The sequence below is a fragment of the Microcebus murinus genome, chromosome 9 (genome assembly GCF_040939455.1).
Source record: "Microcebus murinus isolate Inina chromosome 9, M.murinus_Inina_mat1.0, whole genome shotgun sequence".
NCBI lineage: Eukaryota > Metazoa > Chordata > Mammalia > Primates > Cheirogaleidae > Microcebus > Microcebus murinus.
In genome coordinates this window covers 6,914,132-6,939,605 of record NC_134112.1, presented here as the reverse complement: position 1 = coordinate 6,939,605, position 25,474 = coordinate 6,914,132, and the positions used below count along the sequence as shown (strand labels likewise).

The 25,474-nt window shown below is 37.9% G+C and overlaps 1 protein-coding gene across 1 annotated transcript in view; it reads left to right on the top strand.

Annotated features, from left to right (window-relative positions):
* Nucleotides 1-25,474, top strand: part of ABCA13 (ATP binding cassette subfamily A member 13) — a 470,652-nt gene that overhangs the window by 409,568 nt on the left and 35,610 nt on the right. Inside the window, 3 exon segments of the mRNA XM_020289932.2 lie at nucleotides 2,734-2,884; nucleotides 8,990-9,124; nucleotides 16,691-16,794. Of these exon segments, the coding sequence (XP_020145521.2) occupies nucleotides 2,734-2,884; nucleotides 8,990-9,124; nucleotides 16,691-16,794 (390 nt within the window).

Here is a 25,474-nt window from a genome sequence, read left to right as displayed (position 1 = left end):
AACTGTAGAGACAGAATGAAGACTAACAGTGTCAAGGACACAGGTGAATGTGGAGTGACCTGTTTAGTGGGTACAAAGTTTCATTTCGGAATGATGAAACTATTTTGGAACTAGATAGTTAATAATGTTTGTATAACACTGTGATTATTCTAATGCCACTGAATTGTACACTATAATATGGTTAAAATGGTGAATTTTATATCATATGTCCTATTATAATAAAAAGAGAATTTAAAAAACCTTAAAAATTATTATGTAAAAATTTTCAGAAGCAGTGATTAAAAACAAGGCCTAATATTATATACTGAAATAATTCACACTATTTTAATGTTTTAGATAAAGTCATTGAAAAAAGATATCTCTATATCTACATATATATCTCTCTATGTGTATATATATATCTTGTAAAGAACTCTCAGACTATACTGATAAAGAATATTTCTAAGGGTGAACAAACAGAAAAAAGTAGTTTCTTATAGTATAACAAAAATCAGACTAAAATAAACTTTTGGCTACACAAAATTTAGGGGGAAAAGTTTGAGGAAGTAATTTTTACAAGATTTTTGAAGGGAAAAACAAAATAAAGTTGAGAACATAAAATTTTACACAACACCCAGTTTTCTTTTATCGTTTACTTGTTTCCATGTACATATACTGTTTTCAGAGGAATTAAAAATAGTAATAATCCTTTTTCTCACTGTTTCTTTTTCTTTTCTTTTTTTTGAGAAAGGCTAATAATCACCCCTTGTAATAGTCATAATTTCTCAGCATATATATATATATATATATTTTACATTATTTCCCGTTTAGGAAACAGGAATTTTTCTTCCTAAAGTGTTCTTAAGAATGTTTATGGTCAATATAATTTTATCTGTGTAAAAATGCATAGAAATAAGTCAGTAATGAAATTGTCAAAATGTTAATCATATTTGAGTAGGTTTACATTTTTCATGATGAATATGTATTAATGTTAAAATTAGAAATAAAACAAGAGTTCTTTTATGTTTAAGTAGATAGAGTTTTGTATAATCTGCACCATGTCATCGTGTAACATAGCTATACTTGAAGGATTAACACCAAAATATTAATAACAGAAATCACTGAGAGTTGGGACCATGAATTTTCCTTTTTTTCTTTTTTCTATATGTTCAATGAGAGGTTATATATATAATTGTTATCATAAAATTTAGGTTTTTTTTAAAAATCAGTAACTAAATATAGTTAAGTCTGTTAGTGGGAAAAAAAAACCCAAACTCTGTAAAATAATTTAATGAGGGTTATTCTGAACTGAATGTGTGTGACTGGCTCAGAGCACATGGCCTCATGAGGTCCTGAGAAAATGTACCTGCAGTCATAGGTTTATAGTTCGGTTTTATACATTCACAGAGATAGGAATTACGTGTGAGATCATACATGGAAAGCATATGTTGCTTTGGCCTAAAAAGGCAGGACATCTTGGAGGCGGGGGTTAGAGGGCTTACGAGTTATAGGTGGGCTTAATGATTCTTTGATTTGTAATTGATTAAAGAAATTAAGCTTTGTCTAAAGCCTTGGAATGTTTTAAGTTAAGACAACAGAGTCTGTTAATCAGAAACAAGACACAGGACATGTAACCAGACTCAAGTGATGTGTTAAGTAAATTGATGACCTACAGGTGTCCTGTTAAAGGTCTCATGTGGCTTTAGGCTTAATGATTTTGTGTCTTATCATTACAAAGAGTTAACTCCAAAAGGGAGGGGCATGGCCAGGTGTGTCTGACCTCCCTTCCTCTCCAGGCCTATATGTCAGCTTTAAGTAAGATTGGTCAAGAGTGGGTGCATACAGTTGGCTAAGGGGTTAAGGTTCTATTTTAGTTCACAAGTCATTGATTTATTTGTTGTTCACATGAATTGTTTTGGTTGAGAAATAGTAAATATGATAGCCATTAATTGAGCCCATGTTATTCATGAAATACATGTTTTTCTCTAACACCCAAAGCTGTTGTGGACTTACCCCAGTTAACACCAGGGCCTCTGATTCTGGAGCCAAGATTTTTCTGCCGGACACCTGGGTTCCTACTGCAGGGGGAAAAAAACTTTTTCCCTCTACTTTTTTATGTTCTCCAGCTAGGGCCCTGGATATGAAACTGCCGAAGTAGTTATTAATAAGAAAAACAAAACAATGGTTTAAATACGTACGTGTATATGCCCAGGAGTTTCACGAAAAAACAAAACTCAAAGAACAGGCCTGATGATTGAGGCTTATACACCTATGTAGGCTAAACAAAAACAACAACAAAAAGGGGGTGGGTTTGGGGCTTCTGTACAGTGGAGGCAATTTATGGGAAGGGGAGGGGTGGAAATATGCTGTGAATTGGGGTTGTGTTATTACACAGGTGAGTCTCAGTGACCAGAGCGGTCTGGAGACGTAGCTCTGTCCTTAGTATAGAGACATCTTTACAAATAGAAATTTATATTCAATTTTTAGTTATTTAGGGGGAAGTAAAGAGCTTTTCCTTTGTCTGCTGGTTCTCAGCTGTTCATTGCTCAAAATAATCAGTTTGCCAAAGAAGCATATTTTGGGGTGATATATTCTGAAATCCTTCACTTTTCATTAATTAAAACTATTCATGGGAAATTAATTAATTGCATTAGACAAACTCCAGCGGACTTCATATTGATGAGCCAAATGTAAAAAGTGGTTGACGTTTGTTTTGGAAGCCGCCGTTCTCAACCTTGCCGCTTCTCTGCACAGAGGTGAGGTGGACCTGGCTTCTGCGGGCGCGGCGGGCGTGCTCACCGGCTACTGTCCGCAGCAGGATGCCCTCGACGAGCTTCTGACCGGTTGGGAACACCTTCATTATTACTGCAGCCTCCGTGGGATTCCAGAGCAGCACATCCCTGAGGTAAACGCCCCTGGGTTTTTCCAGAAAGAGGGACCCGTTGAGGAATGCTTGGTGACCAAGGCAGCTCTCACCCTGTGAAAAGGGACCAGAGTAACACTAAACCTAGCCTGAAAAATACTTTCCAATATGATGTTCCTGAAAGGAAACATATTAAAATGTGTTGGCCTTATTTATATTATATATTTAAAATGTATCAGTGTGAGAAAGTCAGGAGTTAAAGCATATAGATGACAGCATTTATAACTTTGTGTCTCTTGCTGTTTTTTCCCCCTCTCTAAATGCCTTTTACATTTACTGGACTATTAATTTGTATTCAGGAACAAATATAAACTCAGTATCCCCAGGGCTTACAGAGGAATGGTCACACAGTAAGTGTGGAATTGTGGGATTCAGGGAATTGTTATAATGCATAACTTCCTGGTGAGTGGGCTGAGAATTCCTGCCAGAGAGTTCCTTTCTGAGTGGCCTTAGGACAAGGAAGGAGTGGCAGAAACTGTAGGAACTCCACCCGCATCACTGTCTGTGAGAGGAGGGGAGGCGGGTGAGCAGTGAGAGAACAGGAGACAGCTGCCACTTCTCCTGTTGCAAGCAGAGGCCAGCCAGGCAGAGCAGACAGCCTTGACTGACAGCTCAGAGGGTGTCATGCCAGGAACTACCAGAATGGCAGTTGCTTAAGGCACATTTTTACCTTTCCTGCATCTCATTATAGAGAGTCTGGGGTGCTGGCTCCTTGGATTTCTGGATTCTGAACAAGGAGTAGAAATAAGTGGCTTACGTGATGCATTTGCAATTAGATTTTTCAAGAGATGGAACATCCTAGGACTCACAGGAGACAAAACTAATAGCCATCACCTTCACTGGTCCGTGAACATTCATTCCCTGTGCTGTTTTTGTAATGCTTCAGCCTTCCTTTCTTAGTTATGCTCTGTAACTTTAAGTGAGACCAGAACAGAATCTCTCATATCATTGTAGGGACTTGGGTCCCTTTATTCACCTCCCATCTTAATAAAGCAAAGATAACTGACCACCCCACGGGAGACCTGCTCATTGTAGTCACACAGTTAATGAAATCTGAGACTAATTGTTGGCTCAGTCTTTAATAGATAGATGTTCAACCCTGTCAGCTCCCCCGTGTTAGTTTTTGATTAAGAGGCGGATGCTTGGCAAATGCTTTAAGCTGGCCCCTTTGCTGTGCAGGGGAAATGTGCCTATGAGAATGTTCTCCTAATATCATAGGGCTTGGTGCTGCCTGTCATTCAAGGGCAATTGCCTCCTGATACTCGGCTGTCGTACAGCCTTGTTTTTCTGAACTGCTCCACCAAGAAAAGTTATTTTAATGGCTGCCAATTAGGAACTGGCTTCATTTCTTTTATAAAACTGCAACTGATTTTGCAGACTGTATTGCTACTTGCTCTTGTTTCTAAGATGTCAGCACACTTTTCCATCTGTTCTCTAAGGAGTTAGCTCCTTTTCTGGCAAATTTCCTTCTCCTATAAATTTTGGGAATATTTAAACTGCAGAACAGGCATATCTATTTTGAGGTAACCACAAGGTTACCAGAAGATATTATTATAAAATAACAGAAAACAATTGTTTTAGCTAATTTTTCAGCATTCATTCTATCAGGCACTGTTCTAAGTTTTTTACAGCAAACACATGAAGTAGATGCCTATTCCCCATTTTATACATGGGGAAACTGAGGCACATAGAAATTAGGTAATTTACCCAAGTTCATATGGCCAGTATGTGGCAAGGTTCTGTTTGAAACCAGATAAACAAGCTCCAAAGTACATGTTCTTGATTCAGACTCTGCTCTGACACTAAGCATATTCAGGTTGCTGATGGAATTCCTGGTGGCATTCATAGCTCAGGTTTATGCCCTGGGGTAGCTGAGGAAGTGGACACTCTCTGGGGTTACCACGTGACTCCTCCAACATGGAGCTCCTCCTACTGATTGGCCTTCCGCTTCTCCTCTGTGACTCTAGAGGAAGACCCTCCTGTGCTTGCTGGGAGGGTCCTTTCCACTCAGCTTCGCATTCTTCTCCTCCCTCCCGTGCAGCCTCAGAGCCCAGGCCTGGCGCTGGGCTGCGTCTGCGCTCTAGCCACCCAGCCTGCCTGTGCTCCAGCGTGCTGGTCGTTTCACCTACAGTCATGCCACTCACTCCCCCAACCCTCCAACAGTCCAATTAGGTGAGAAAAAGATGCCTCTTTATACACCTTGAGTTTAGGTTCTGCAGGGGGCATTAAGCGTTTCGGTTTTCCCCATCATTCACACTACGCAATTTGTACAGTGTACATATTTGAGCCTGAATTCAAATAACCTGCTGAAAAATTTTACATCAAGTTTTAAGCAAATGAGGAGATGAGGGCTACATAATCTGGCATGCTAGGGGAAGCATGTAAGAGAAGTCCCTCGTAGTAGTTAATTTCAGTGTCATACCAAACAACTAAACAATACTTTTGAGTGGGATGAGAACTGGTGAATTCTGCATTTTCGTTCGCTAGTAGAGCAGAGGTAGGGCCCTTTGCTATCTTATTTTTGTTAATATTAACACCTGCAAATCCCTACCATGGAAAACCACTTCTGTGTCTTGTTTCCCATCAGCCTCTCTATAGACATGAAATGCATCTTTAAGTTTTCTTCCATTCACACAATTTTTCTAGAAGGAGCTAGAAGTTCTGAGATAGAAAGAATGTGGACAGGAGGTCTTTATCACAGAGAGAGTGAGAAAAAAGGCATTTCTTCTGAAACCCTTGACTCTTTTTTCCTACTTGATTACTCATTTTGATCTCTAATCTCACAGAAAATGTTGACGTGGCCATCCTGTGTGCTAGTGGGAAAATGTTGGCTTTAGAGTCCAACAGATGCATGTGTGAATCTCTGGGCAATTTATTTGGGCTCCAGTAATATTTATAAAAGTCTTACTGTGTGCCAAACATGATTAAGAACTAGTGATAATAAAAACAAATGAATTCCAATCTCTTGTCATATGTACTTCAAGAGCTTTATGGGAGAAAAATGCCAAATTGCTTAGGGATTCTATTAACTTGTGACACTTTGGGGTTTTGGCAGTAATTCGCCAGCCACAATCACAAAGCCATTGCATTTGCCATTACTTTGATAGTGGTGCTGAGTGCAGAAAAGTCTGCAACAAAATACTTCTTATTAGGTTGCTTTCAGTTATTTTCTGACAAGATGACATTCAGAAAGCACTGGATCAAACTGATACATTTGTTCCTATATTCTGGAATCTTTCCTATTGTTAACCAACCCAGGATTTGCCAACTGAAACATTTAACCTTTTGTAAAATTGGGAAAATATGACATGTTTCCTGAGTTCATAAAAAAAATGCAATAATAGTTTGGCAAATTTATTCAAAACTCTCTTATCATTCTGGGGTATATTTCTACAGAACCAGGTGCTTACATTATTTTTTATATCATCTGTCTGTCAGCTTTCAATTATGTATTGCTAATCTATGAATAAAATGAATGAGAGTAAAGTAAAAATTTCTTTCTAATACATATGCATACACACATATTTTCTTTCTTTTCTGCAATTTTTTATGAATGCAAAAATAACAAAAAATATCATTTTCCTAATTTGGCATTTTTACCAACTTCACTGCTTTTAGTACAGCAGGTCCTTGAATGACATCATTTAGTTCAACATAGTTTCATTATAACGATGATGGATTCCCCACCAGAGCTAATGTCTGTGTGGAGTTTGCACTTTTCCCCCAGAGCTGCATGGGTTTCCTCTCCGTACTTCAGTGTCCTCCTCATGTCCCCAAGCTGCGCACATTAGTTCATTGGCATGTTTAAATTGTCCAGGATGAGTGAATGTCTGTGTGTGAGTGTGTGTGTGTGTGAGTGTGTGTGTGTGTGTGAGTGTGATGGGATGGTGTGCTGTCCATGATTGGCTCCTCTGCTGTGCCCTGAGCTGCCAGGATAGTCTCTGTCCACCCATGAACCTGAACTGGAATAATTGGGCAAATAATTATCTTGTTTTTATTAATCTTTCTTCAGTGTATGTATAATTCACATTTATTTCAGTGTTTCATATTAAAAGTCTTTTGGTCCTTATTTAGAAGTTTGATGATGTTTTTGTGACCAGAAATATGCCCTGGGAACTTAACTCTCGTTTCTAACAATCTGCCTGTGGTAAGACTAATTTCGTTAATACATTGATTTGCTTGGAGTTGCAGTTTCCAAGACCCTATTGACGATGTTAAGTAAGGGATTACTGTATTTTCTCTTTCCAAGAGACAAAGCTTCCTAAAAGTGTCTAATATGTTTTCAGGTACCTTTTCTTTTATGGAGACATGTGCCTCCTCTTCCTTCATCTCTCTTGTGTCTCTTCATCAGGGACTGGTCTTACACTTCTTAGTATTTCCTCTCTTGGGGAAATTTGGATGTATCTACATTACTACTTCTATCATCTCTTTAATTTCTGCAATGCCAGGGATTGTATTGTTTTATTTACACAGCACTACCATTAATATTTGTGTGTTTGCTTATTTTGAATAAAAATGTCTTCTTTAAATATTTTTTATTTATTTAAATGACTTTTTATTCAATTTATGTTGATTGATATAATTGAACTGAATGGAGTCAGGAAAAAGGATGATTCATATAAAACAATCTTGAAAAAAAATGACTTTGCTATTTTCAGTAAGAACAAACTATTGGCCTTAATATGAGTTTCTTCAGCAGATAGCTGGAGTTTCAAGATGTCAGCTTCATGAATCTGCACTTCCTTGAATTATACTATTTGACCACAGAACAGTTCTAGAGCCTCGTAGTGCACTTTTAATTTATTTTTTGGGCTGTACAAATAAAGTGATAGAAATATTTCTTTGGAAATTTTTGTTGGGAGGCATAATTATTATCAGTATTATAGAGGTTCTTAAATACTTCATCATCATTATCATTATTATTATAATCTTAACATTTATGCACTTACCAAAAAAAGTATATGCATTAGTTTAAAGCTATATTTGATTCAGTTATTTAGGACACACAATTATTAACCCATCTTCATAATCCTGTAAGTTTTTCTGACTTCTCCTAAATTTGAATTAAGATCTGATCTTGGCTAGTTTGGCAGTATAATGTTCTCTTAAAAATGAACCTACATGAATACTTTTGTGGTCACAAGAGTTAAATAAAACTGCAAAATTTTTAAATCATGCAGAATTGGAAACAAAGAAGTTGCTTAATTTGGGCCCCAAGAGGAACCAAATCCAGCACAGGAGACAGAACTGGAAACAGAGAAAATATAGTGTGGTGCAAATTACACTGGGAAACGCTAAATAAAAATGTTCTATAGACACATATAGTACACAGAAGAGGTGACAGTTATTTCTGATGAGGAGAGATGGAAACAGGCTGGGCCTCTGCGGATGTGTGAAGCTGGCTGGTGGAAAGCTTGGGAAGGGTACAGAGGCCGTGAGCACCAGGCACCTGGGAAGAGTCAGAGTCCTGGGTGGGGACAGGGAGGTTTGGTGAATGCAGTCACCGCCCCCAGGGACTTCATAAAGTGGTTTCCAGCAGTTGTGAGTAAGGAGCATTTCCCCATCTCTCCCCCACCAAGAGTTTATGAACAAAGCTCCAGGTGTGCAAACTCTGACAGTGGATCCTCAATATCAAGGGGCTATTTCTTTCCCTGTTCTAATGTTGAAAATTCTCTCCTTCAATTCTTTCCTTCCTTGAAGTTTTGTCCCTTCTGTCTATTGGTTTAATTCCCACTCAGTTCCTTCTCAGTCTTCTTTTTGGCTCACCCTCCTGTGCTCACCTTAACGTGGATACTCACCCTACTCACCTGGGTCCAGCCTGGGATCTTCCTTTCTCCTCACCCTCTCCCCGAGCTCCTGACCCTGGCATTCTGACCATCACGCGATGTCTCCAGGCACAGAGAAGACTCCCACCTGCTCATTCTCACCTACCTCCTGTAGCATGAAGGGGGTGTCCCGGGAGAGGCACTAGCTGCCTGTGTGAGGGTGGCAGAGGCAGTGGGAGGACGGTGCAGGAGTCAGGGCTGGGACCCCGTGTCTGGCGGGCACCCTGGTGAGTGGTGCTCAGGGACGGCTCCTCTCTTCCAGGTTGCCGGGGACCTGGTGAGGCGCTTACACCTCGAAGCCCACGCGGATAAGCCTGTGGCCACCTACAGTGGGGGAACCAAGCGGAAACTCTCTACAGCCCTGGCCCTGGTGGGGAAACCGGACATTCTTTTATTGGTGAGTAGTGGGAATGTCAGTAATATGCCAGTGTCTTGGGATAAGTTCTTTCAGGAAGTGACTTCAGAACGTACAAAACTGGTTCTGTGAACTCATGAACTGTTTTGCCTGAAGTCAACATTTCCCAAATAGAATGTAAAATACCATTGGAATTTTACAGAAATAAAACATCTATATTTTTGATAGATTCACTTATATTTGTCAAGTTGAAAATTCAGTGAAATTTTAACATTAAAACGCTATTTTAAAACAATGTTAGAATTCACCTGTAATCTGAAAACAAATTATTTTTTTCCTCTAGCATATTGCTTTCAAGTCTTTTTCTGTCTGCAGATGTATGTTTATTATAGCAGCAGTGGCACCGATCATGGTGGATTCTGAGGATGGAAGCTGGGGGTGAGGATGGATGTGGAATGGAGGGAAGAGAGGGGATTCCAGCAAGAGGGTGGCTTTGAGACAAGGCGGTCTGTATTCCCTCTGGGAACTGCACTTAACTCAATTTGGCTGGATCACAGCATTGATTGGAGGTGACAGTTGTCAAGAAATACTGCCAATTGTTTTGCATTTCAAAAATACCTATAACTGTAAGTAATGCCATTGAAATGATAAATAAAGGCTGTTGTTCCATGCCACACATAGACCAGATTCTAATCACTAGAGAGTACCCCAGGGCTTCACACTGGTAGAAAGCCTAAGAGGCATCAAAAGTATGGGAAACAAAGCAGATTTTCTTTTTTTTGTCTGTGTTCATCAAATGAAAACAGCCTTTCAGTGGGGAAGCAAATGGTGATTCAGAAGGTCTGTGTTGGAACATGGCTCCATCATTTGCCGGTGGTCTCCTGGAGACTCAGCTGAATGTCCTTTTTATTTTCTGTAAGTTTCCTTTTGCTATGTCCCAAATTATGGACTATTGCATATTGCATATTCTGAAATCTGATGATAAAACTACCATCTGCACAATTGTGCATTTACAAACTACATTTTCCTTTCAAGATGAGTGAGGCAGGGTTATGTGGAAAAGTCGGTAAGACGTGCTGTTCATTACCTTCTGCAGAATTTCCCCACGCCCGGACTCTCACAAGGCATCTCCTCAGTCGGATGAAGGGGCCTCTGCTCTGGACCCATGGCCCCCACTCGCTCGCTGCAGACCCTCACTTGTTCTGTGATACATCCTTGCTCTCAGCTCCCCTCGGATGCCCAGGACTGTGGCATGGTGGTCAAAGGGGGACTCTGGACCCTGACTGACCAGGTGCAGATTCTGCCTCTGCACCCCTCAGAATGCAGCCGTGCATGCTCTGTGCTTGCTTTCTCCTTGTCTTAAAGTGGTCCTGGTGAGAGTGTCTGTCACATGGAGCCACTGAAATGAAAGCAGTAAATAAATCGATCCACATTAAGCACATGGCCCTGTGGCCTGCACATGATAAACCATAATAACCACTAATGACCGTGACGAAGGTGACTATTCAGAGCATCAGGTTAAAGAGACGCATTGCAGGTCCTTTGAGGTTCACAGAAAAACTGGAAGTGGCTCTCAGAGCAGACATCAAGGCAGGAATCAGGAAAATGTAAAATCACACATCTAACTCTCATACTGAACAATGCATGATCACACCTTTTATTTACTTATTTTTTTAACTAGTGCACATATATCACTTGATTTGCAGAAAAGACTAGACATTTATTTTCCTGTTCTGTGTCTTTCCCTACCCCACTGTTACTTCCCTTCTGTTTCTTTCCTTAGGGAAGCTTATGACCCTAAGCTCTTAAGAAATATGTATTTAGTACTCCCTGACTGCAAAAAGCACAGAAATACATCATGTAGTTTGGCAAGAGTTCTCTCAAAAGTGGTTCAAATAAGAAATGCTTTGTTGTTTATTGAAGGAGAAAGCTTCAGGTTCCAAGAAATATCAATTTATTTGATGTTACTAAATAAATGAAGCCTTTTCCTGCTGTCATATGTCTTCCTAGGGGATATCATTCTGAAATTTTTTGGAGGTTGAGAATTCGTTTTAAAAACAGCAAGAATGCCTTACTTAACCAGATCACAAAGGGGAACCAACCTGATACATCCCATTTTTTTTCCCCAGCTTTATTGAGGTATAACTGAAAAAAAATTATATAGATTTTAAAAATACAATATGTTTTGCTATACATATACATTATGAAATGATTAGCACAAGCTAATTAAAATGTATTGACAACCTCACATAATTTCCATTTTTCCCCTGTGTGTGGTGAGAACACTTAATATCTACCCTCTTAGGATATTTCAAATATATAATACAGCATTGTTAACTATAGTCCCTCTCTTAGTCTCTTGTGCTGCTGTAACGGAGTATCACTGATTGGGTAATTTATGAAGAGTACAAATTTATTCTTACAGTTTTGGAGTCTGGGAATGCTGCAATGAACATGGCACTGTAGATATCTTTTCCAGATCATGATTTTATTTCTTTTGAATATATATCCAGAAGTGGGATTGCAGGATCATATGGTAGCAGCATTTTTTAATTTTTAGAGGAGCTTCCATACCGTTTTCCATAATGGCCGCACATTCCAACAACAGTGTACAAGTGTTCCCTTTTCTCTACATCCTTACCAACACTTATTTTCTGTCCTTTTGGTACTAGCCATTCTAACAAGTACAAAGTGTTATCTCATTGTTGTTTTGATTCGCATTTACCTGATGATTAATAATGGTGACACCTTTTCATATACTTGTTGGTGTTTTGAGTATCTTCTTTTAAGAAATATCTATTCAAGTCCTTTGCATATTTTTAAGATTGGGTTGTTTGGGGTTTTGCTATTCAGTTGCCTGAATTCCTTATATATTTTGGATGCAATTCCTATTGGATATATGGTTTGCAAATATTTTCTCCCATTCTGTGGTTTGCCTTTTTTGGTGAATTTTTCCTGTGCTGTGTGGAAACTTCATTAGTTTGAAGTAGTCCCATTTGTTTATTTTTGCTTTTGTTTTCTGTGTTTTGAGTGTCCTATCCAAAAAATCATTGCGAAGGTGAATATCAAGGAGTTTTACTGTGTTTTCATCAAAAAGTTTTAAGATTTCTGGTCTTATATTTAAGTTTTTAATCCATTTTCAGTTGATTTTTTTTGTATGGTGTAAGATAAGGATCCAATTTTATTTTTTTGCATGTGGATATCCAGTTTTCAAAAAACCATTTTTTGAAGAGAATACCTTTTCCCATTTTATATTCTTAGTGCCTCTATCAAATATTCGTTGGCTATATATGTGTGGGTTTATTTCTGGGCTCTCTGTTCTTTTCCATTGGTCTATGTATCTGTTTTATACCAGTACCATACTATTTTGATTACAGTAGCTTAGAAATATAAGTTGAAATAAACAAGTATGAGGCCTTCCAGCTATATTTCTCTTGCTTATTGTTTCTTTAGCCATATGGCCTCTTGTAGTTCTATACAAATTTTAGAATCTGATTTTTTCTGTTTCTGTGAAAAATGCCAATAGAATTTTGATAAGGATTGCACTGAATCTGCAGATTGTTTTAAGCAATGTGGGCACCCTTACAGCATTAATTCTTCTAATTCATGTGTACAGATGTCTCTCCATTTATTTGTGTCTTCAATTTCTTTCATCAAAGTTTTATAGTTTTCAGTGTACATATCTTTCACCTTCTTGGTTAAAATTATTCCTAAGTATTTTTTTTGTATGCTATTGTAAATGGGATTGTTTTAAATTTCTTTTTCAGACAATTCATTGTTAGTGTATAGAAACACAACCTATATTTGTATGTTGATTTTATATCCCATGAATTTATTGAATTTATTTTTTAGTTGTAACATATTTTTTGGTGGAATCTTTAGGGTTTTCTATATATCATGCCTTCTGCAGAGACAATTTTACTTTCTACTTTCTGACTTAGATGCCTTTTATTTCTTTGTCTTGCCTAATTGCTCTGGCTAGAACTTCTAGTACCATGTTGATTAGAAGCATACAGAGTGGGTATCCTAATCTTTTTTCTCATCTTAGAGGACAAGCCTTTAGCTATTCACTGTTGAATATGATGACAGCTATGGACTTACTATATATACAGCCTTTTTTTTTTTTTTTTTTTTTTTTACCTTTCCAGCTGTTCATTGTTTTTTTCTTTTTTCTTTCAGCGTATTGTGGGGGTACAAGTGTTAAGGTTACATATATTCCCCATGCACCCCCTCCCTCCTCAAGTAAGAGCTTCAAGCGTATTATTTCCTTCTTTCTTCAATCATTGGGCTTAGTTTATTTCTTTTTCTAGTTCTTTTAGTTCAAAATGTAGGTGATTTATTCGACAGCTTATTTTTTTTCTGCATATTGGCATTTACTACTAGAAAATCCCCACTAGAACTGCTTTTGTTTCATCCCACAAGTTTTGGTATGTTGTGTTTCCATTTTCATTTGTCTCAACATCTATATCTATCTATCAATCTATCTATCTATCTAGACTTCATGTTTGACCCATTGGTAGTTAAGAATGTGTTGTTTACACATATTGGTGAATTTTTAAATTTTCCTTTTTGGTAATTTCTAGTATCATATCATTGTGTCTCAAATGGTACTAGATGTTTTTTCCATCTATATTTGTTAAGGCTTGTTTTGTGATCTAACATACGATCTGTCTTGGAGAATGTTTAATGTATGCCAGAGAAGAATGTGCATCTGCTGCTGTTGGATGGAATGTTCTGTGTGTGGCTGTTAGGTTCATTTCGTTCCATTAGGTTCATTGGTCTCCATTTATTTGTGTCTTCAATTTCCTTCATCAAAGTTTTATAGCTTTCAGTGTATAGGTCTTTCACCCCCTTGGTTAAAATTATTCCTAAGTAGTTTTAGTACAGTTCAAGTACACTGTTTCCTTGTTGATTTTCTATCTGGATGATCTATCCTTTGTTTAAAGTGGGGTACTGAAGTCCTCTACTATTATTGTATTGATGTCTTTTTCTCCCTTGACAATTCTGTTAACATGTACTTTATATATATATATGTATATATTTATATATAGATAGATATATAGTTTCTCTAATGTATGTATATCTATTTGTAAGTTTTATATACTCCTAATTAATCAACCAAATTATTATTATATAGCAACATTCTTTGTCTAATTTTACAGTTTTTGAGTTCAAGTATACTTGTTCAATATAAATATAGTTAACCATGCCCTCTTTGTGTTTCCATTTGCACGGAATATCTTTTTCTATCACTTCATTCTCAGTCTGTCTATCCTTAAAGTTATATGAGTCTCTCATATGCAGCATAGAATTGAGTCTTGGTTTTATCTTTTTGTTCACTCTGTCTTTTGATTAGAGGATTTTATCTATTTACATTTAAAGAAATTATTGGTAGGTAAGGACACACTCTTGATGTTTGTTAATTGTTCTCTGGCTAGTTTTTAGATTATTTGTTCTGTTCTTATATTTCTGTTTTCCTTTTGATTTGATTATTTTTTGTATTGGTATGCTTTGATTCAATTCCCTTTGTTTTTTGTGTATTGACTATGGGTTTTTAATGTATAGTTACCATTAGGCTACATAAAATATCTTATGGGTATAAAAGTATATTTCAAGGTAAAAACAACTTTGATCACATACAAACAATCTACATTTTTACTTCTACTCATCTCATTTTATGTTTCTGATGTTACAATTTACAGATTTTTATATTGTGTATCTATTATCAAATTAATATTTCTATAGCTATTTTTGATATTTTTATATTTTAAAATACCACCATTAAAATATTAGAGTATTCTGAGTTTGACTGTATAATTAACCTTACTGTGTTTTATAATTTCAAATATTTTCTGGTAGTAATTAGCATCCTTTCATTTTATCTTGAAGAACTTCCTTTAGCATTCTTTGTAAGACAGGGATAGTGATGATGAATTAACTCAGCTTTTGTTTGGGAAATTCTTTATCTCTGCTTCATTTCTGAAGAGCAGCATTGCTGGGTAAAGTATCCTGGTTTGCCAGGGTTTTTTCCAGAACTTTGAATATGTCATCCCACTGTTTCCCAGTTCTTAGGATTTCTGCTGAGAAATCTTCTGATAGTCCTGTGAATAGTCTCTTAAACATAATAAGCCTTTTTTTCTTCTTTTACTGCTTTCAAAATATGGCTTTGATCTTTGACAGTTTGAGTATTGTATCTCTCAATGAGTAATTCTTTGGTTAAAGTTGTTTGGGAACTTTTGAGCTTCATATATCTCAATGTTCATCTCTTTCACCAAATTTTAAAAAGGTTTCAGCCTTTATTTCTTTAAACAAGCATTTTGCCCCTTTCTCTACTCTGCTTATTCTTTTTTTTTCCCCCTTTGGTAAATTATATAATGCAAAAGTTAGTTCTCTTGAAGATGTTCCATAAATCCTATAGGCTTTCTTTATTTCTTTCCATTGTTTTTTCCTTTATTTATTCTCACTGGATAAGTTCAAATAACCTATTTTCAAGGTTGCAGATTCTTGTCTGCTTGATCAAGTCTGCTTTTGACACTGTCTATTGCAATTTTCATTTCATTTGTTGTCTTTTTGTGCTTCAGTATTTCTTCTTGTTTCTTTTAAAATTATTCCTATGTCTTTTTTGAACTTCTTTTTTTGTTCATTTATTGTTTTTCTGTTTTCATTGAATTGTCTGTTGACTTTTAGCTCACTGAGCTTCCTTAAACAATTATTTTGAATTCTGTCTCAGGCAATTTGTATAACTTCATTTCTTTTGGGTCAGTTACTGGAATATAATTATTTTCTTTTATGTTTCTTGAAGCATTGCCTTGTTGCCCTCTCATTTGAAGAAGCAGTCACCTCTTCCAGTATTTACTGACTGTCTTTGTGAGAGAAATGCCTTCCCCAGTCAGCCAGGTTAGGGATTATGAGGCTCTCTCAGAGCTTTTCTATAGGTATGCCTACTCCACACCTCTCAGTCATTCTTGGTGTGGGGAGGGAATTCTTAAAATTATTTGCCTTTTCTAAATCCCACAAAACCAAGCCAGGTGCTGAGAGCTCCCCATTTTTCTTTCCTAGGACATTGCCGTGAAATGCTCAAGTTTGTGTGCCTTTTTTTAATCCCACAAAGTTGTGTTGGTTCTTTGAATGAGACATATGCAATTACCCTATGTGAGGGTACTCTTGGGATACCTGCTTAGGGGGAAGGGGAGATGAGGCATGCCAGGTGCTTGAGGTGCCTATGGGCCAGTTGTGAGGTGTCTACTCATGAGTGGGCTTCACAGTGGTCACTAGAGTCCACAGCTTCTTTTCCCTGCTCCCAGCCTCTCCCAACCAATCAGCTGTGTCAATCATCTTAGTAATCTGGATCAGGTAAGAAAGAAGTGGGCCTTGGGCAGCATCCTGCATGGGTGGGTAGGCAGACACTCACTCATTAAACTCTTACTTTCTGTAATCATACTGACTTTGTTGCAGCGAGTGAAACAAAGCCAGTGGAAAAGTGCCTGTTAGAGGCGCAGCAGAGATTTTCTCTCAGCCGGGGTTTGGCCTCACATGTTGTTGTATATATTCCTATATGTTTTTTTTTTTTTTTCAAATGCCCATTACTGTGTGTTTCCTTTCCTTCAGGATGAGCCAAGCTCTGGGATGGATCCCTGTTCTAAGCGGTACCTGTGGCAAACAATAGTGAAGGAGGTTCGGGAAGGCTGTGCTGCAGTGCTGACCTCACACAGGTGAGCTAAACCGCCTCTCGTGGCCATTTTCTCAGCAAGATGGAGTAGCAGTCAGAAGTTAAGGAGTGCATTCAGGGCTAGGCACAGTTCCACACACAGACATTGCTTCATCTTTACAACATTATAATGGTGATATTGTTGTTAGTCCCCATTGTATGGATTGGAACACTGAAGCAGAGAGAGATTAAGTAACATAAACAAAATTACACAGCAAGCAAGTAGCAAAGCTAGAATTTGAACCTAGTAGTCTGTGCCCAAAGGCCATGCCTTTGCCTAGCGCATTGCTACTGCTCAAGGGTGAGTGCTAGACTTCCTCACTCAGATCTTCCTAAAGAATCTTTCAGACCCTTTCTACCCAAGGCCTCTTATCCAAGCAGGTAGAATTAGTTGAACTAAAAGCTTAACAGGTTACTGAATCTGGCCTAATATTTTCTTTATCAGAGAATTAATTTTGTAATTAGATTTCAAAACCATTGGCTTTTTAAAAAATTTGCAATACACTATAATAGGTCACACAACCATACAAATATAGATTTCATAAAAATGTTTATGGAGAATTAGTAATATGGTTTGGCTAATAAAAATCCTGGTGATGTAATAGAGATCAGGCTTTCAATTTTAGACTTGTTCTTTCCCTATGCTTAAGTAAAATAGACTGTGAATGTAATGTCAAAAACTTCCAAGGACCAAGATTTTATCATCCTTGCAAGCTAACACATTTAGCTTTTCATGGGTTGCTGACAGAGGAGCAAGTTCAGTTTCATGGATGCTGACAGAGGAACAATAGTTCTGGGTCAGAGATGAAAGATTTTATTACTCACAGCAAAAGTAGTAGCCGAGTATCAGCAGGGTCTGATTGGTTCCCTGAGCCCCAGTTCCCATAGGATTAACACAGGTGGGTATAGATGGATTCCTTCACACACAGGACAGGAGCCCCAAGCCTAGTGAACCCCCCACTCTACAGCACTGGTAAACAAGCCAGCTCTTGGTTTGGGAAGAAATGTCACCTCTTCCTCCAAAGTTGTTCACTGCCAATGCAACTTTGAGAAATGGCCCAGGTAAAGTGTACTCAGGGCCTTGCATTCTGGAAATTCATGGCAAGACTTGTAGGAGTATGAAAGACCCATGGAAGAGTGTCTCCCAACAGTTAGTAAATCATTAGGTCTGTGCTTGAGTTAGTAACCCAGCCTGCCGGAGCCAGCCTGCGACCTGTGGCACCTGGCGTTAGGGGGCGAGGCTGAGAAATGAAGAGACAACAAAAAGATGGGGACAGGAGGACGGAGTCCTTGGTGACTGTCGTGCCTCGTTTATTTCAGTTGCTGTATTTATACAGATAAGAACAAAGGAGAAGCGAAATGCATTGGAATAGGTGGTGCCTGTCTTCATTAAACCAGAAAACAAGACAGTTCTTGTTTCTTTCAACCTTACGTCACTTTGATAGCCCTTTCCCTCGCTTAAGCAGTTTTCTAATCTACAACTTAACTTTCTTCTGATATCAAAAAAGCTACAAATACTCAACTATGATCACTCAGACAGTTCAAGGAAAAGAGCACCCAAGCGTAATTAACAATTCTGGGAAAGGAGTGTGCAGGGCCTGGGTGGGGGGCGGTGGCTATAAGCTACGAGGGCTGTGTGCACAGGATTACTTCAGTGACCTTCTATAACTGCTACTGCTATCTCCAGCACCCTCCGTGAGCTGGAATAAAGGCCAAGAATGTCCGAGCTCTGAGTTAAGGCGCCAGGTGCTGTGTCTCAAGGACCCCAGTGTTCCGGGCAGCAACCGCACTTTAACTCTCCCGTGTCCGGGACAGCTCCCAACACCAGCCCTTGTTACTAGAAATGAAATATAAAGTTTCCCTGTCATGTGAAATGTGAGATCTCTTAGGGGAGCTCAGGCTGCTGATGACTTACAGACATTCTAATAATGTGTTGGGGGCTACTTTGACGACTGTAGCCGGTAAAGCTAACCTATTGTGAAGGAAGCAGCCATTCACACACATCATGCATTGCTTCATGTCAAAGTAGATGTGTCTTCTTAATTTGCTATCTCTGAGCTCTATTTTGTTTTGTTTTTTTACCTCTTCTACTCATTCACTGATAGGTTTGCCTATACTGCCCAACATTTCCAAATTTGCACTGCCAGACTAAGCGTTGATTTTTTAAAATAATTTTTCTGAATTATAATTTACCTGCCATATAATTTAACCACCCAAATGTAGAGTTCTATGATTTTTTAGTAAATGTGTAGACTTGTACAAATGTCACCGTGCATGGGCTTTAGAACATTTCTATAATCCCCCAAATTTTCTCAGGCCCATTTTCAGTAAAGCCTTCATTCAAAATCCCAGTCCTAGGAAAACATTGATCTTCTTTTAGTCTTTATAATTTTTCTTTATATAGATATTTCATATGAATAGAATCATGCAATAAGAAGTTTTTGTGTCTGACTTCTTTCACATAAGTGAAATAATTTTTGAAGTCCATCTATGTTGTAGCATATATCAGTAGTTTGTTCCTTTTCACTGCTGAACACTTTCCCATTATATGGCTAGACCACTTTTGTTTATCCATTAACCACTTGACGAACATTTAGATTGTTTCCAGTGTTTGGCTATTATGAATAACATACTATGAACAGTCATATAAATGTCTTTATAGATATACGTTTTTATTTTTCTTGGTAAGATTCCTAGCAGTCTAATTGCTGAGGCTGTGTTTGTCACTTTAAGAAACTGCAGAGCTATTTTCCAACATGGCTTTATCATTTTATATTCCCGGCAATGATGAGGCTTCTAGTTATTCCACACCCTTGTGCACACTGTCTTTTTGATAATAGCCATCCTAGTGAAGTGGGACTTTAATTCATATTTCCCTAATGACTAATGGTGCTGAGTCTTTTCATGTGCTTTTTTGGCTGTTTGTATTTATTCTTTTTTTTTTTTTTTTTTTTTTACTTTTTCTCTCATTTTATTTTTTCCTTTATATTACAAATGAAAATAAAAATACCAAGACTACACAAAACAAATGTATGCCTTGGTGATTTATTATAAAGTGAACAATCTTGAACCCACCCCCAAGGCCAAGAAATAGAAGTTTGTAAATAATTCCTGAAACTCCTCCATGTGAAATATCCTAATTATGGTCCCCTCTTTCTCTAGAAGTTATCATCTGAACTTTCATAGTAATCAGTTCCTTGCATTTCATTATGTTTTATCATCCAATTATGCATATAATTAATTTTGCCCATTAAAAAATTCTTGATATGTCCTTGAAGTGTCTTGTAATCTATAGGTTCCCTTCCATTTCTTTCTTTTCTTTATAATTCATCTGTTAAAGAATCCAGGTTTGACTGAAGAGTTTCCCATGGTGTGCATTTCGTTGGTTGCACACTCACAGTGCAGTTTAACATGTTCCTCTGTTCTTTGTATTTTCTGAAAAAAATGGTAGCTGGCTCCAGAGACTTTTTTTTTTTAATTTATTTATTTATTTTAGCATACTATGGGGGTACAAGTGTTAAGGTTACACATATTCCCCTGCCCCCTCCCCGCTCGAGTAAGAGCTTCAAGCATGTTCATCCCCCAAATGTTGCACGTCTTACTCATTGTGGTTGTATATACATGCCCCCTCCACCCTCCCGACACCCGATAAATGTTACTCCTATATGTCCACTTAGGTGTTGATCTGTTAATACCAATTTGCTGGTGAGTACATGTGGTGTTGGTTTTTCCATTCTTGAGATACTTCACTTAGTAGAATGGGTTCCAGCTGTATCCAGGAATATACAAGAGGTGCTATATCACCATTGTTTCTTAAAGCTGAGTAGTATTCCATAGTATACATATACCACATTTTATTAATCCACTCATGAATTGATGGGGACTTGGGTGGTTTCCACAGCTTTGCAATTGTGAATTGTGCTGCTATAAACATTCGAGTGCAGGTGTCTTTTTCATAAAGTGACTTTTGATCTTTTGGGTAGATGCTCAGTATTGGAATTGCTGGATCAAATGGTAGATCTACTTGTATTGCTTTGAGGTATCTCCATATTGCTTTCCACAGAGGTTGAACTAGTTTGCAGTCCCACCAGCAGTGTAGGAGTGTTCCTCTCTCTCAGCATCCACGGGTGCACCCAGGTCTCGCATTGCCCGGGGCACAGAAGGGATATTCGTGAACGGCCTACTGAGGTGTGTGTGCCTTCAGGGGCAGATCAGCATCCTAGAGGGCAACCCTCCTCCCAAAGGGAGGCCGTGCACCAGCCTTGGTGGCGTTCCTGCGCAGGGAACCTCCCGGCCGGCATCACAGCCAAGGGAGGCCCGGTGGCATGTGGTCTGGCCTGCTGGCAAAGGCCGAGGAGTAGCCGCGGAGTTGGGGAGGGTGGAAAGGAACTAGGCCCGCTACAGACTGCGGGTCTCAGACAGTCCCACCCCCACACGCAGACTTTCTGGCTGAGCGGAGCCATTCCAGTCCCTCCTTGGCAGCTTTTCCCGGAAGCAGAAAACAGAACTTTGACCCCTGCTAACGGCATGGGTGGTGCCTGAGGGCAGGCTTACCCAACCCAGCTCTGCCCAGATTCACTTCCAGACCAGCCCTCACTGAGAGGGAGAAAAGGACACACCTGGAAGTCCCAGGGCCCCACCGACCACCTGAGGCACTAGAGTGCCTCTCTAGAAGAACAAGAGCAGGTCACAGGTCACAAAAACAACAGCGTAGCCTGTTCCACCAAGCAAGCGCCACCTACTGACAGGGAGGACATCCTGCACACCCTCCTCACGGCACCTACTGACTCATTATACAGGGAGTGGTGGAATCTCACCCACAGACACCACCTACCGGCTCATAAACTAAACAAGGCGTGTGAATACCCAAACAAAAACCTAAAGGAAAGAAGCAACAACTGATTGACATGGGAAGAAATCAGCGAAGGAACTCAGGAAATATGAAGAACCAAACAGAAACCACACCCCCAAAGAGGAGCACCAACCCCTTAGAAATGGACACCAACCCAAATCAGGCAACCAAAATGTATTTATTCTTTAGTGAATTTCTATTTGAATATTTCCTTAATTTTTGAAAATATTTTATATTTCTTTTAGAAGTTTGAGTTCACAGCAATATTGAGAGGAAAGTACAAAGACTTTCTATGTACCCTGTAACCCTTACACATGTAGTTAGGTGAATATGCATTCTTAATTGTTATCCTCCTCATATTTCGACCTTCTTATCATTATGAAATGTACCTCTGTGTCACCAGTAGTATGTTTTGTCTGAAAGTCTATTTTATCTGATTATATAACCACTTTCTTTGTCTTTTTTTTAGTGTTCGTATGGTATATATTTTTTATATCCCTTTACTTTCAAACAGTTTGTGTCTTTGAGTAGAAGGAATATTTCCTGTAGATGATGTGTGGTTGGGTCTTGATTTTTTTAATCCAGTCTGACAATCTCTGCCTTTTAGTGAGGTGTTTAGGCCATTCTACATTTAATATAATTAGTACTAGTGCTGAAGTTATACTGACTATTTCGCTATTTGTTTTTTATATGTCTTTTGTGTTTTTTCTATCTGTTTCTATTTTGACAGCCTTTTATATTTTATATAAATAATTTAAAAGGTTCTGTTTTTGCTATTTTAACTATATATTTTTTTGAGATATTTTCTTAGTGGTTGGTCTAGAGATTACAGTATGCATCTTAATTTATAGTTTAATTTGATAACTTAATTTTACTAAAATATTGTAACTTTGCCCTAATATGGCTCCATTTCCTCCCTCCTTTTTTGTACTGTTATTACCATGCATATTATATTTTATATGCTATAAGTTCAATACAACATGTTATAATCACTTTGTACAATCTTAAATCTTTCAAAGAAGGTAAGAAAATATATGAGAAAAATACATCTGTAGACTGTTATATTAATAGAATCACACATATAATTGCCATTTCTGATGTTTATTTGTCCATGTGGAAAATTTGAGAACATTTTGGCCATTATTTACTCAAATATTTTTTTTAGCTTGTTCTGTATCTCCCCTCCTTTTGGTTCTTTCATTACATGGGTGTTGAAACTCTGATATTAGGGAAACAAATCTCTGAATGCATGCTTATTTATTTTTGATCTGTTTTTCCCTATTTTTGTATTGTATATTCTTAATGATTTATTTTCAAGTTTGCTAACTCTTCTGCCACCTTGAACCTGATGGTGACCCTCTAGTGAATTTTCATTTCATGTATTGTACAGTTTACTGAAAGATTTCTTTCTTAGATTTATAACTTTCATATTCTTCTTCAGAACCCATGTTGATTTTTGTTGTCATATTTTCCTTTAATTCTTTAAATATGCTTTCCTTTAACTCTTTAAACATATTATAAATATATTCTTTGAACATATTTATGATAGATGCATTGAATTCTTTCTGCTAAATCTAGAATTGAGAAACACTTAGAAACAATTTCTATTGACTGCTTTTTATCCTTGATTATGGTTCACACTTTCCTGTTTCTTTGCATGTCCTATAATTTTTTTATTGAAAACTTAACATATTAGATATTTGTTTCTCTTTTTTAATGTTTATTTGTTCATTTTGTGTTTGCATGGAATAAATCCATGAAAAGTCTTTCCCTTGCCATGTGAGTGGCTACTCTGCTCAGTTTGTTTTTAAAAATTTGTTTCCATGTTTTTAAGGCTGGCTGCATAGAAGTTGCCCCTGTTTTTACATAGGCAAGTTGCCAGCCAGTGACTGGGCAGAGGTTATGCTCAACCACCTCAGGCCAACAAGATTTTGTCTTCTGATGGACCTGCATGTGGATAGTGGAGAACATTCAAAGTTCAGACCTTTTTCTGGTTGGCCCCATTTTACTGGAGCTTTTTGTGTCTCTCCTATGCACATGCGGATAGCCTCTGGGCTGACACAGAATGTGTGGCTGGCCCGGCCTTCTCCAGTCTCTACTGCACATACTTTCAGCCTCAGTTGGCTATGTATGTGCCATGACCACAAAATTTCAGTCTAGTGGAAGCCACCTCTGGCCAAGTACTAGAACGTTGGCCTTTCCTGTTTGCTTGGCTCCAAGATAGTCATGTATATTAACAATGTCACTGGGCCTGCTCCTGGTTCTTTTATTTTTAGTTTTTTGTCTTCTTCTGTTTCACTTCAGGAATAAAATTTTACATTGAAATGAATCAAATTTGATGAATCTACTTTATCATAATGTGTAGATGATTTCGATTAAAATGATGATTTTTCTTTGCCAATTCTGGAAACTCTCTCCATTCCTGGATTTATTGTGCTGGCATTTGTTTGCTGTCATGACTACATGACTCCACATGTTTATGCAGAGGTCCTAAGATTGGGTAAAATGGTGTCACAATAAAAATTGCTTTTATTTCTCATATAATATATAATTATTGTAGACTTTTCTCAGAAAGACCACATATCACTGCAATTTCTCTTTTATATCTTACTATTCATTTGGTTTCACATTCAAGATATATATTCATTTCCATAAATCTTTCCACATTCATGCATACAAAGATTTAAATTACTCACTGTTAATGAAGAGTAGGGCAGCTGACGATTGATTCTGTGATTCAAAAATGGAACCATTTAGTTGATAAGAAGTTTCTAAATTGGATGGTTTCCTCTTAACTTTGAGTTCATATCTCATTGCTTCTTCTGTTCCTTATCCTAGAGGATCTTGGTAAAGTATGGGGCAGGAAGCTGAGGGTGAGAACCTGTATACGACTTCACTTACTAAGAGGAATTTAAATCATCCTAACAAGAATGACTAACACTGCTCTTTCCTCACACATCAGACACTGATACATGAATCCCGATGTAAGTCCTTAAATGTCTGCATTGCCTAGCCATATTTATGTACTAATCAGATTAACCTCCCATAAGGGAAATTTGGCCTTCATTTTTTGAGTAAATGTCCAGTGACGGCTTTCATTGTATAATTTCTGGCTTTGTATATTTTTCTTGATGTGGAAGATCAGCAAAATATCTGTCTCTGCTGTTGAGGCTGAGATTTTGTGGTATTTCTCATATTTGGAACATATTTGTTGGATAGCTGTTAACAGTTCAGTTGAAACTACCATTTATTTCTGAGGCCTTAATTCGTATACATTGGTTGTTATTTGGACTTGCACTTGTCTGAACTAATGTTTAAGGAAGTAATATAGAGGTGACTTTGTAGTCTCCCTCTTTAATTAGAGTACCTACTATGCACTCATGAAAATGATAAGACTTTTAAATTGAAATTAATTAAAGAAACATAGAAAAAAGATATGTTTTCACAGAAAAATACATAAAGCATCTTTGGAATGTTTATAGCATGTGTTCCTGAGACTTCATGTTAAGTTATGAAGGAACTTCAACTTACAGTGGCTCAGACAAGTCATATTTTTTTCTCTCACTTAACAATTCATCTTTCTGGGCTGTGCTCCATCAGGCTGACCAAGGCCTCGGGTCCTTTCCACCACGCCATCGTCACAGCTGTCATGGTGGATGTTGGCTCATCAGCAGTGTGTCTACACCCCAGCTCAAGGAATGTGGAAAAAAACAAAATCTGAGTCAAGGGGCTTGCCATATTTCAATATGACCCAGAAATTGTACCTTCTATTGACCTGCACTTGTTGCATGCCCACGTCTACCTGCACGGGAGGCTGAGAAATATAATCTTG